This window comes from Drosophila novamexicana, unplaced genomic scaffold, assembly GCF_003285875.2.
Source record: "Drosophila novamexicana strain 15010-1031.04,08,12 unplaced genomic scaffold, DnovRS2.1 tig00001361-arrow-arrow-pilon, whole genome shotgun sequence".
Taxonomy (NCBI): Eukaryota; Metazoa; Arthropoda; class Insecta; order Diptera; family Drosophilidae; genus Drosophila; species Drosophila novamexicana.
In genome coordinates, this window is record NW_020824852.1 from 758,336 (window position 1) to 772,681 (window position 14,346).

Consider the following 14,346-nt stretch of genomic DNA (forward strand, 5'->3'; position numbering starts at 1 on the left):
TAAGAATTTCGAATTTCTTAATGGATTCGCTGTGTCGTTGCTGTTGCACAGCTGCCCCGGCGATAGTTTGCCTATTGGCTAGGGAAAATATGAAATGAAAATGAGAATGAAAAAAAAAAAAAACAAATCAAAATGAAAGAGTTTTTGACTTTGGTTCGGTTTTTAACCCTAGCCTATTGTGCGCCCGGCTGCTACTTTAATTCCCATGCGCCTCGGCCCACCCCTCTCCCTGCTGCTGGACCGGATGTGCTCATTGTGCGTCATTTCCACTTATCACCCAGGGGAATTTGCAGCTTGCCGGAAGCGCTCCATTGCCCAGCTGCAGCTGGTGTCAGTCCCAATCCCAAACCCAAATCCAATCCCAGTTCCAATACCAATCCCAATCCCAGTCGCACTCAAGTTCCCAGCTCCGAGACCAAGTCCAAACTTTGTCGCATGCTTCAAAAATGCGTAAATCAAACTAAAAACAAACGGCAGCGGCTTGCCATGAATTAGTATTAGTGTAAAACGGCTTTTAATAAGTCGGACAGGCCCGCATCTCCATGGCCATGGCATGCATGTTGGACGCCATTAAGCGGACAGCGGACACTGGACACTGGACACTGAAGAGTGGACGGCGGTGGGCCTTGGCCGGACGGGCTGGCCATCCGCAACGACAAAGTCAATTGCGGTAGCCGCAAAATGGAATTTTGTTTTAAAAACTTCTGTACTGCAAAATGGCTCGCTATGGGCGCATAAATTTCAAAGCTCTTGCTCACATTGTATACCCTCGCTGAGGAACTTTCAATTTTGTAATGTAATGAGTAACGCATATAGCCTTTGACTTCTTGATCAAAGTTGAGTTGATGAACCTTCTAAAACTTTAGCCGAATCGACTGGATCGTAGCACTATATCCTTGTTATTATGTAGTATGTAGTATGTAGTATGTAGTATGTAGTATGTAGTATGTAGAATGTAGTATGTAGTATGTAGTATGTAGTATGTAGTATGTAGAATGTAGTATGTAGTATGTAGTATGTAGTATGTAGTATGTAGTATGTAGTATGTAGTATGTAGTATGTAGTATGTAGTATGTAGTATGTAGTATGTAGTATGTAGTATGTAGTATGTAGTATGTAGTATGTAGTATGTAGTATGTAGTATGTAGTATGTAGTATGTAGTATGTAGTATGTAGTATGTAGTATGTAGTATGTAGTATGTAGTATGTAGTATGTAGTATGTAGTATGTAGTATGTAGTATGTAGTATGTAGTATGTAGAGTGTCTGCAAGTGTATTTAATCATACACACAGTCATCCGCCTTTCCATTGGCGTAGTGTGTAGTGTGGGGGATCCCATAACTTTACCAAACAAGCTGGCAACGCTGTGACATATGTAGAAATGTGTGTTGTAAAGCTACTAATTAGAAATAAATACTGTACATTTAACTATAATTGATTTGAAATGCTGCTTCGAAGGTGGTTTAAGACTGTTACAAACGTGTTTCAGCATTCATAATTCAAAAAGTATTTAAGCCATGTTGCAGGGCATTTGGTACAAATCTAGTTGCTATAGGTTTATGGAAAGGCAATGGGCTATATATTAACGCTTAACGCTATATACATATATAATTATGTTCATGGGCAGTGGCATCAATGTATTAACATATTTCTGGCTTTTGGCGCATAAAAGTTAAAAAGCAAATTATGAACCCTATGTAAAATGTTTACAAAGTATTTACGAGCCTGTCGGACTTCTGGGCTCTGCATGCTTTGATAACTGATCTATGTATTTTGTTGTTGTTTTGTCCTGTTCTTGTTGCTTTTTTGTTGTTTGTTTTTTGGCAATTTCAAACATGCAACATGTTGCAATGGAGTTATAAACCAGCCCCAAAATTTCAAACTTTACAGACGACTTATATAAGGAATGTATATAGCCGCTGGAGGGCAGCGGCACGTAGGGGCGGAAGGTCCGCGCGTGTGAGGGCAGCATGCCAAATGGAAAAAAGTTTTTGCCTTAATTTTTGGCGCTTTTTCTTCTTTTTTTTCGTATTTGGTATACTCTGACGCTTTATTAACGTTGCCCTGTTTTAGGAGAGGGTGACCTGGCAGAGCAGGGCAGGGCAGGGGAGGGCATGGAGTGTGTATGGAGTGTGGGGCCTGTGGAGGGTTTGTTTGTTTGCTGGCAGCAGCGCAGCAAGTAATATTTTTGCCGCATAAAAGTCAAAATATGCAAATAAAGCAGGCTCTTCTTGTTGTTGCTGTTGCTGCTGCTAAGGAGCAGGTGGGGCAAGAAGGGGCAGTGGGGGGAATGGGGGCTAATACACCAGCAGTCAGACACAGAGACAAACAGACACAAACGAAAGCCCCAGCTAGAACAATGTGCATATAGATGCGAGGGGATGGAGGGGAGGGATGGTGAGGAGAGGCGTAAGGGGTGAGGGGTTCGACTAGGCGAAAGAGAGAGTGAGAACAGCGTGGCTTAAATAATAAATGTAGTACACGCTTTGAAAGAATTTACTATGCTTTGGCAAATGGAAGTTATAAAAACCAAACACACACACACACACACGCACACACAAGCACACACATACAAGCACACACACAAGCACATGTGCATGGCATATAAATAAACAATGCCCCTATATAACCCGAGGCAAGCCGGAGTAGTGGAGAGGTAGCGGCATTTCCATATTGTTGCTATAATCAGCGGCTGCTTTGATTCATCTGCATGCACGCGCGATGCCGGGACATTGTTGTGAGGGGAGCGGGGAGTGCCCACCATTACCACCACCAAGTCAAAGGCAAAGCCATAGCCATAGCCAGAGCCAAAGCTAAATCCATAGCCAAAGCCTTAGCCTGGGTGCCGCCGACACCCCAACGACATCATCATCAAAGTCAACCCAAACGGGCGAAGCAACCACCAAACGGTCTCTCCACATACAGACTCCGGTGACTCCGTTGGCCCAACTTCAACTCCGACATTGCTCCGACATGCTGTTGCCTGCAATTTAGTGCCGGCATCGGGCTCAACAACTTCAAGTCACGACACGACTTAAGCACGACTCTGCTGGCACATTTAGTCAGCTAAACGATTTATTGGCATACCTATTTGTGCTAGTTTTGACATAGTTTCATTGCATGTGCTCATTATTATTCCAATTTGGTTTTTATGCATATTTATTTGATTTGTTTATTGTACTGTCTCACAACGATAAATAATCACGACCCGCTCGCATTACTAATGCAGTTCAAATATCGTTTCAAACATGTTCGTGTTCGGTGTTCGGCATCATGTTCGAGCAACAACCACTGACTGACGCCCCTTTTCAGTATGAGCGGCAAGTGTTGTATAAACTCGCGGTGGCCTTGCCAACATATTTAGCCGAAAAAAGGCGAGTTGTGAATATAATGCAGCTAACATGTGGCCATCCGTATGCCAAGGACATATACATGTTAAATAAGCTTGTTTTTCTACATTTGGGTCGTTACAAAACGAAACAAATCAACAACAAAGTGTATTGCATGAGTTCTAGAAGCCAAATATATAATATAATAGAAATGTAGCGTAACTGCGTTTGGAGTTTTATATATATAAGGTTCATGCGTCGATCATGGAGCCCAGTATATAACTTTAAATAAAGGTGAAGATATTATAAACAGTTTCTGAGTTTCTAAACTCTAATAATTTTGTAACTTTCGAAATTAATTATTTTTAGCTGACATCATTTACTAATTGAGCGGGCCATACAATACGTTTATAAATGTCGAAATGCGCTTGTAATTACGAAAAGTCGCAGTAAAAAAAAGGCTAGAATATAGCCATTTTACGGTTGCATCAGCTGTGTGAAGCAGCCCTTTCTTTTACGCTGCTCTCCGGGGCGCTGTGTGCGTTCGTGTGCATGAGTGTGCCTGTGTGTCTCTGTGTCTGTATGTGTGTGTGTGTGTGTGTGTGTGTGTGTGTGTGTGTACTTGTGTGTTATCTCGCAGCCTGGTTCTGGTTCAGTTTTCGTTTTCCGTTAGTGCAGCATTTATCCTCGACGACGTTGGTTGGTTTCGCCTTCGCCCTCAGTCATTGTCACTGTCGCTGTCGCAGTCGAAGTCGAAGTCGAAGTCGAAGTCGCAGTCGCAGTCGTTTCTCGCCTTGTCCGTTGGTGTTGTTATTTATTTTTTTTTTGCCGCTGCTTCTGCTGCTGCTGCTCTTGTTGTGTGTGCACGTTTTATTTATTGTTGTCGTGTGTTATTTGTTTGTGTTCTTTTTTTTTTTTTATGGTGCCAGTGCCAACTTACCTGATATAAGAAACTCAAACAAGGTGCGCAGACCCGGAGTCAGGGCCACGGCACATGTTGTTAGTTAAACCAGCGCCCCGAAACGGCTGTCCCCCAGACCGGGACACTTACCAATAAGTAAAACCCTCCCCCCCAAAAAAAAAAAATACAGAACGGAGAAAAGCAAAACTGAAACGAAACTAAAAGACAGCCCCCACTTCAGAGAGCTTCAGCTACAGTTACAGTTACTCTCTGCTTGTAGCATTCGCAGCATGCTTTTAGCTTCAGTCCAGTTATTGTTGCTGCAATAAGCAATCGCCAAATCACACACACTACAACAACAACAACAACGACGACAACAAAAACAAACAGAAATACACAAAACGTGCTGCGTGCGCTGCGTCGCTAAATGCAGTCGACGTCAACGTTGACGTCGCTGTCGTCACAGTCATCGCGTATTATGGGCCTAACCAAACAGCAACAACAGCAACAACAACAACAACGGGAAGAAGAAGAACATCAACAGCACTTGATACAAAAATAAACAAACAAAATCAATCAATTAATCAATCTGTGAACGCCCCAGGCGTACGCCCACGCTCACGCCCACGCCCACGCGCACTTCAAACTGCAACAGCAACAACAAGGACAACAACAACAAAGAAGAAGAAGAAGAAGAAAAAAACAACAATAAACATGTTCCAGTCAATTGCACTAGCGCTAGTTCTGGTCACCGCCCAATCTGTGGCACAGCTACCGAAGGATGCGAATGCTAACGCTGCCCTCCAGCTGCAGGCAACCGAGACGCAGGCAGCGGCAGCGGCAGCGACGCCATTCGGCAGCAAGCAGCTAACCAGATGCCGCCAAAGCTGCTATCAGCAGGTAAGCCCAGCTCAGGCCACTAAAGATAAGACGCACTTGATGGACACTTGTATGTGTAGTTTATACGGTACGCTCGACTGCTCCGAGAGACTCTCGAGCGCGACTTCAAGGTTAGCGTCTCAGCGGCAGCGGCAGCGGCGGCGACAGCAGCCCAAACGCAGCCCCGTTTGTCCAGTTGGGCAATGACAATGGGCCTGACAGACAGCACAGGCAAAGGGCAGGGCAGTACAGGGCAGGGCAGGGCAGGGCAGGGCAAACGGCGACGGGAAAACGTTTTGTTTACTCTATACGTAAACGTGAGCAGGAGTCTATTGGTTCATCTGCTGTGTTTGACGCTTAGCTAGGGTTTTTCCCAAATTTGTGTAAATACTCGCACCTTCGATAAGGTGTGAAAAGTATTACAGCAACGCCTGTTTATGAAGGACGGTTTAAGGACTTGCAGGCAATTAGATGAGCTGCTAACGACCACGCCAACCACTAACGCCTCATCTAACAGATGTTTCTTTTCGAAACAATCACTGTTGAAGTGTGACCAGCTTAATCGAAGATGCCTTACGATTGTTTCAAGCTTTCACAACACTGAACATACTCACAAATTTCTCCTTTTTTCGTGCTTTCAATGAAATTTTTGCTTGTTTTCCCTTAGAATTCAACCAAAATTGAATTTTTCGTTGCTTTTCTTTACTCACGCACCTGACCCCAGAATCGTCTATATTACCATCTAGATTTTGTAAAAGATCTTGCTGCTGTTTCTTTACCAATCTATTGTTCATGTTTTCATGCTTGGCATCTTTTGACTCGGAAAGAGTATTGCGCCGTCGATATCATCCGACTATAATGTTCTTAGTTGTTTTTTTATGCGGCTGGTCGCCTTTATCTGTTCGCTGACATCGCTGCCGCTGCTTCTCAGGTAGCTGCCGCTGTCAGTTGACAATGTCAGCTGGGTGGTCCACGCCAGTCATAGCGCAGCTAATAGAGATTAGGCAACTGGGAGGGAGATCGAGCAAGGAGCCACAATGCCGCAGGGCCATTGGCTGTGTTTCCGCGTGTTCCCTTGTGGAGTTGGCGGGCAGAGGAGGCTCGAACCCGCCAGCAGGGAGGGTTGCGAACAAATTCATTTCATTTCATTGAATGACTGTGGAAACAAGTATTCAAATCTACTTTAAAGAACAAATGAAAGAATTAAGAAAAACGAGTACAATTTTATACAATTAAATGATTGTAAGAACAAGAGCAAGATCTCTCTGAGTGCCTAGACAAAAGAGAGGGATTACGACTTTTATATCGGAAACCTTAATTTGATTTATAATCTAGACACATTTGTGCCTCGTATAGACAAGCTCGATTCGAATCAAATTCCAGAAATATATCTAAATAATATAGAAGCGCCCAATTTGATTTATAATACAGAATTACCTGAGCATGAAGCTTAACTTCATGCATAACCCAGAAGTAGTTCTGGATAATACAAAAAAGTTCAATTTGATTTACTTTCCAGAATTCGATGTGAAGAAAATAGACAAACTCAATTTGATTTATAATCAGGAAACATTTTTGGATAATACAGATATGCTCAATATGAAATATCTCTGAATAACATAGACAAGATTAATTTTATATTAAATGCAGATAAATTTCAGAATAGTGTAGAAAAGCCCAGTTTGCACAATATTTCCGGTTCAATTTGATCTATAATCCAGAAATACGTCCGAATAATGAGGAAAGGCTCAATTCGATTTATGATCCAGACATTTTCCCGGATACATACATAATACAAAAATATTTAGGGAACATAACGATAAGCTTAGTTTGATTTATAGTCAGGAAATATTTCTGGTTCAATTTGATCTATAATCCCGAAATATTTCTCGATAATAACGAAAAGCTCATTGTGATTTACAATCCATAAATATTTGCAGAGAAAATAGAAAAGCTCAACTTAATTTTTACCGAGAAGTAAATCCGGACAATATAGAAAATCTTAGTTCGATTTATAATCCAGAAATGTTTCTGGATCATAAAGAGAAGCTAAACTTAAGAAAAGCTCATTTTGATTTACACCCCAGAAAAACTTGCGTATAATATTCTAATAGCCGTATTTTTAGTGCTAATTGTGGTAGCTCTCGAAATTGTGTTACCAATTTACAAACAACAATAATAATAACTCGTTACGTGACTGAAAGCCAAACTGTGTTTCGTCTGCGTCTATCAAAATACGCAAAATTATCCGGCAAGCGACTGATTTAATTAATGCAATTATTTTAACAAAATGCGACAGAATGTTATTATTAAAACATAATTGTGTTTTTTATACCCTGAACCCATTCAAAATGGGTAAAAAGGGTATTATGTATTTGTGCAAATGTATGTAACAGGCTGAATGAAGCATCTCCGACCCCATAAATTATATATATTCTTGATCAGCATCAATAGCCGAGTCGATCTAGCCATGTCCGTCTGTCCGTCCGTCCATATGTATGAAGGCAAGGATCTCAGAACCTATAAGAGCTAGAGACTTGAAGAACTTGACTAGTGTCTACGCAGATCGGGTTTGTTTCCGATAATCGATAACTTGCCCCGTTTCCAAGCAATCGATAAAAATCGATATCGAAATGTAGCTTCTAGGATCTCAGAACCTATAGGAGCTAGAGACTTGAAATTTTAGATGTAAGTGCTCCTAGTTCCCGCGCAGATCGAATTTGTTTCCGATAATCGATAACTTACTCCGTTTCCAAGCAATCGATAAAAATCGATATCGAAATACTGTTTTTGAGTAAATAATAAGAGCTAGAGTCAGCAAACTTGACACATAGCTCTTAGAATAGTATATATATTTGCATTTGGCGTTGGAAGAACAGGGTTCAGGGTATCCCCTAGTCGGTAGCTCCCGACTAGAACCTCTTACTTGTTTATTTTTCTGTTTTGTTCTCTTCATGCTAACGTGTTAAACGGTACGTGACACACGTTGCGTGACGTATTATTTTTTAATTATAATTTATAGATTTTTCAAGCATTTAAATGACGTTTGATGCTTTGGGTTTTGCTCCTGTTGTATTCGGTTGAAGTTAATCGGCGATTTATTAGGAGAAAATGTCACAAATAAGTGTTGAAAAACGCGTAAATAAGTGCATTTTCTGTGGCAGTTTTCATTTTAATTATGTTGATAAAGTTTTGTCATTTGAGTAGATATTTCTTGAGTACAAGGAAGGAAATTTTCGTTGTTTGATTTAGCCCGAAAATTCTTTATGAAAATATCTACAGATTACGGTATTTCCAGTAGAACGGGCAGTTTTTTATTAAACAATTTAACTATTGCGTAATATGTTTTAAAATAATGTACGATTAACTAAGATTTGAGTCAAAACTTGGGCTTACCGATTTTAGAAGTGTACGGAGAACTTAAGACAGGAAGTTGGTTCGAACCGTAAGCCGCAGCTTTCAACATATTTTGGTGTTCGCAACACTGGTCAAGACTGTTCCAATCAATCCGAGAGATCGATTTCTGTGAAAAACCATGTTCAGAAATTTGAGATAAATGATATATGTTATATATGATATGATATGAATATGATAAGATATGAAAGGATATATGGTATATGATATATGATATGATATGAAAATTGCGCTTAAAAGATTTTAAACTGTTCTCTCTCCTCTTGCATCAATTATTAAATCAGATTCCTTTGACTTTTGAATCAATATCAATTCCATGAATTGAACAATTTATATGTATGAAATGCGTTTCAATAGAAATCGGTATTAAATGAAAAACTTTAACAATTTTTTTTATAAAGCTTCAAATGCTTCTTTCAACTGAAACGTAAAGTGGTGGCTTCATTGAATTCCTTTTGGAAATCGATGGCGTCTCCCCTAATGTCAACGTGGTAAAACTCGTGCTTTGATCCAACTGGCATCGCAGATGCAATCCGTTGACCTTTAAGGGTTGCCTGCAAGCGGCGGCCGTATGCACTGTGGCTAATTTCACGCCTGTCCGGCTCTAATCCCCGGCACAAGCCACCAACCCACGAACGAGCCACAATCAGCGCCAAATTAACACCATAAAAGTTGGCAGCATCCGAAGACTTTGTTCCTTGCATTCGGGTGACTTTTTCGTTTTGGGGGTGTGCGTTAAGAAATCGTCGCAAGCTGTCTCAGACGCAGGCACAGTTCAATTCGTAATGCCAATTGGGTATGCCGGGCACGTAGCCTTTGGCTGGTGCTGGAATCTGTTCCGACGGGGCTTCAATAATTGACAAGCGCAGCATTTGGCGACTACGTGCCACTGAAACTGCTCAACTGGGCAATGGGCATTGGTGGCGGCAGCGGCAGCGGCAGCTCATAAAACTGCTCAAAACTGACCTGGATGGGTAATTTATGTGGCCTGGGTGTGAAGCGATGTCCAATTCCGTGGGCAATTGCATGTAAAAGTTGTTCGCTGCCTGCGTTTAATTTATATGGGCCAGCAACTATGCCAGGTAGGCCGCAAGACGCACTGGCAGGGGGAACGGGGCGGAACATGGTCTGGAACGGACTATGTCGACCGGATTTGCCTGCTCAGCGTTTTCATTGAGCGTGCGGTGCGTTTCGTTTTCATTGCCAACTAAAGATGGCAACGTGACACGCACAATTTGCGAATAATGATAAAAATTGCAATTATTGAAACCGGCTGACACATGGAAATTTAAAACCAACTTTTAAATTTTACAATAAAGAAGCATGTACAATGTTTTACATAAATCAAAGCAATATATAGGGAAATCGTATTGAACACTCACAAATAAATTAGTCACTTGGTTTAGCCTTAATCAAAAACTAATATCAATGCTGACTTCTTGTTCTTCATTCGGTAACATAACCTCAATTAAAGCACACCGAGAAAGCATAGACATACGTATGTACATACATATATATGTACATACGTATATGCGTATCAAATGCCCAATTAACGGTTTTGTATATCTCATAACCTCACATAAAGCACATGTATGTAATATTGCAATTACAATTACAATTATGTTAACGATGCAATGGGCAATCAAAAAAAATCACGCTGCCATCTCTAATTGGTATTGCCAGTGACATACACACACACACACACACACACATTCATTCATTCGTTCGTTCATTCATTTGCCGCCTTATTGTTGTTACTTATCGCCCAAGTTGTTTCGCAAAGGCCAAAAATTCAATTGAGCGGAAAATATGTTGTCTTTGCGATTTTCCTTTTGGCATGCTCGTTTATCTGGCCGCCTTATTGTGTAATGATGACAAAGTGCTCCTGCTGCTGATGCCGCTCCAGAATGCTGGTTGCTGATGCCCGCCATCTCGTTCCAGTCGACAGAGTCACAGTCATAGTCAAAGTCCCTGTCCCTGTCCCTGTCCCTGTCCCTATCTCCATCTCCATCTCCATCTCCTTCTCATTCTCAGTTTGCATCAGCACATTCATTCATTTGTCTGCGTGCTCATTCATAAACTAAACGGACAGCCACTGGGAACCGGGCTCTGCTGCTGTGCCTTAGAGCTCATTGCTTTGCTACCCAGAACGTTGTCCAGCTGTCGCTGCTGCGTAGCTAAAGCGACAGTTGACAAAGGCTAAGCAGGCAGAGGCATACAGCATTCAACACACACACACACACACACATACACATATACACCGCAGTCACAGTCGCAGTCGCCATGTCCAGTTAGTTCACAGTTTCATCTCCTGCCGACAGCGTGAAAATTTCAATTCGCCATACAACTTTGCGGTCATTTATACAAACAGATACACGCACTCTCTTCCTCTCCCTCACACACACACACACAGAGAGAGAGAGAGAGAGAAACCGCTAGTCTTTTATCTGTGTGCTTTGGCCTTTTTTGCTTTTTTTGCAGTCAGGCCTTTTCATATTACAGTTACAAATTTGCGTCTATTGTTGGTAATGGCAATGCTGTGGCGTTGTCCTCGGCCAGTTGCCTGCGGCGCTGTGCCTGATTACTTTTTCTAGCTTACTTAAAATTCGATTAGGCCACGCCCACTAACTAACTTTTTTGTTTGTGTCGTTCTGGTTTTTGCTTCATCTCTTAAAATACATCCACTTCTTCTTCTTATTTTTTTGCAGTTTGCGAGGGATTGGCATTATTGCACGGATTTCGTTGATTGCAAAAATGTAAGTACAGCCGCGACCCCCAGCTCACCAACCCCCCACCACGCACTCTATATAGTGATAAGTACAATAACAGCAGCCCGAACAGCTCTAAGCTAACAGTTAATAACCGTTATGGTGCCTCTTAACCCATTATTGTGCTCGCTGACAAAATGTTATTAGCCTAAACAATATTTTGCTAGCCACATACATGATTAATCGCTCGAAAATGGAAATACTATGTTATTTATGGACAAGTCTGTTATATTTGATTGCAAACAAATCAGAACATGCCTTTACTGGAGAATGTTGTTAGTCTATTAATTAAGAGATGTTCATTCATTTCTTACTTGAAGCCGAATACTTTCGCATAGCAAGCTCTGAGTGCATAGCGCAAACATTTTTTGTAAATCAAGTATTCAATTTGTGGAGCATTCCATTTCAGTTGCTAGTCAAATTTAAACGAGAATTCATCAAACAATCAACTGGCACTTTTTCAATAAAACAAAAACTATTTAGCTGGCATAGCTTGCGGTACACACTGGCCAAAAAAAAAAAAAAAACAGAGCAACAAAAAGACAAAAGTGCAAAATTGCCCAATACTGGCGCATCAGATTTCAGTCAAAGCAAACTTATCGATAACAATAAGAGATGGCGGGCATCAGCAATACTAGCACAATGGCCAGTGTTTAAATGGCGCGTAGAAAAACCGTATTAATAACTATTAAAGCGCTTAAGATTTGTTTTCAAATGAAACATGCTGAAAATGTTGTCCTTCTGGTGGTATCACTTTTGAGAATGGATGAAAACGTGGGCACATTAATGGGTTAAATGTTTTTACTGTTGATTGCTGCGGGCGGCTGGCGAAATTGCGTTGTCAATTTGCGGGCACCGCATTTGTGACTCTCAGCGCATAAAGCCGTTATATGCCCCCTATAGTATGTATTTAATGATGCTACCGAATGCCCTGTTCCAAATGCTAACTATCCTACCTTACCCCGTGCTTACCTTCGATAGTGCTGGCAAAACTGCCAAAGGCAATTGGCGCCCTTTGAGCTGCGCGTACACCACGCCCAGCGGCAGGGTGCTCTGGTGCTGACCGACATCGGTTGGGACGAGTTGATTGCGAACGCATCCCGTCAATGCCTGATCACCTGGGAGGTATCCGGGGGCGGTCTCATGGGCAACCTGCTCACAGACACTGCACGCGCCGAGCTATCACTCTGGCCGGATACGGTCTACAACATACAGGTGACCTGTAAGCATAAGGTAAGCCAGTCCAGCTAACGCTTTGACCGCGCCCGAATTGTCATCCATACTGTTTCGCAGCTAACGGGCCTGATGCGTCGCTCACTGAAGCTCAATGTGGACACACATCAGCTGCTGTCGGCGGCAGCGGCAGCCAATCCTTGGACAAATCCAAGCCTGTTGCCCCTTGTGCCCGTGACAGCACCAGCTACAACAACAACAGCAACAACAACAATACCAACAACAATTGTGCAGCGTTCACGACCCACGGACCGTGTGTACATAATCAGTGCGCTGCCCACGGCCAGTCAGTTGAGCGGCGTTGTGTATCCGGCATTTGGTGCGTTGGCCTTCTTCCTGGCACTGCTGGTCATGTTCCTGTTTCTGCGTCCACAGCGCAAGCGGGCGTCTGATGGGGATGCGGACACCGCCTCGCTGCTAAGCGGACGTCGCTCGCGGCTCTCCATGGACAACTCCACGCTGCATGTGTAGGCGGTCAAAAAGCAAAGAAAATACAAAACTGAAAATCAACAAAAAAAAAAGAAAGAAAAGAGAACTTGTAGTCGTATATGTCTGACTATGTGATATTCTGCACCCAAATTGTACATAGCATAGACAACACACACATACACACACCCACCCACACACACACACACACGCACACACAACATATATGTAACCTACAACAACTACATCATATACATAACATACATATACGTATTAAACCATATGTAGTTATCGAAACAAGTATCTTACATCAAGTCCAAAAAGCATAAGAAAAGAGAAAAGATGAAACAAGTTCGCTCAATCGTATGTTTAAGTTTTACCTTTTTAGTGTTTAGGCCAAAAACAAAACAGTCATAAATATATATATATATATATATGCATAAATGTAATACCTATATACATTAACGCGTACACTATATACATACATATATCATAGTTATATATATATATATACATATTGCATATGCTATATACATACGCGTATTTAGACATAATCTAGGGGCCTCGGCCAACCAACTAAATACACCAAACTAAATGCAACAAATTGCTACAAATTTTTATGCAACATACAATTTTTTTTCTCGTCGCGTCGCTTTTTCAAAACTAAAATGAACAAAACAAATATTTCAAAATAAATAAATACAAAAAAAAAAACATATAACTAAAACAAAAGCAAACTTAAAGATCGCATGCCGTTTTCAATTCGTCGTCTATATAATATATGAAAGAAAAAAAAAAGAAAAACACTTAAAATAAAATCATAACAAAACTAAAATTCAACTAAAATCAAAATGGAATATTTTTCAAAATTTTTTAATGTGTATACCTAGCTAAAATGCATTACAAATTCAAAGCAAAACGTAAACTACATATAATATAATGAAAATCAATTAAGTACTTGAGCATGTCAACAACAAAAACAAGAACAACAAAAACAAAAAAGAAGAGTTTAAGAAAAGAAAAGAAAGCTTCGCTACGCAAAATGCCTGTAAATATTTAAGCGTCATTGAGAGCATTTGTTTATAATATATATTTATTTCTATTTATTTATTTGTTTTTTTTTCCCCTTCTGTATTATGATAATCTTGACGGTATCCAGCTCTTTTCCAGGTCAAAGTTTCCTATATAGTTTAAGCACCAGTAAAGAGCAGAAGAGGCTAAACAATCAACTGGTTTAATATAAATATCTGTTTGTCTGATCTAATTATAAATATATAGATGTAGTATATTTTATCTAAGGCTAGCAGCTGATTGCTTTTCAAAATCGGACCAACTTGCAGTTGTTTTTCCTGCTAGTATATGTGCTAACATTTTGTGTTCTTAGTTTTTTTTTTTT

General features: G+C 41.0%; 1 protein-coding gene across 1 annotated transcript; it reads left to right on the forward strand.

Moving 5' to 3' along the window:
- The first annotated feature begins 4,944 nt into the window (after window positions 1–4,944).
- Window positions 4,945–13,348, forward strand: LOC115767278 (transmembrane protein fend). Its single transcript, XM_030711510.1, has 4 exons — window positions 4,945–5,130; window positions 11,232–11,279; window positions 12,273–12,524; window positions 12,585–13,348. The coding sequence occupies exons 1-4, from the start codon at window positions 4,945–4,947 to the stop codon at window positions 12,993–12,995; spliced, it is 897 nt and encodes a 298-aa protein (XP_030567370.1). The 3' UTR covers window positions 12,996–13,348.
- Window positions 13,349–14,346: the final 998 nt, after the last annotated feature.

Coding starts and splice junctions, on each gene's coding strand:
- LOC115767278 (XM_030711510.1), top strand. CDS start 4,945: ATGTTCCAGTCAATTGCACTAGCGCTAGTTCTGGTCACCGCCCAATCT. Junction 5,131..11,231: donor GCCAAAGCTGCTATCAGCAG/GTAAGCCCAGCT, acceptor ATTTTTTTGCAG/TTTGCGAGGGATTGGCATTA. Junction 11,280..12,272: donor ATTTCGTTGATTGCAAAAAT/GTAAGTACAGCC, acceptor TACCTTCGATAG/TGCTGGCAAAACTGCCAAAG.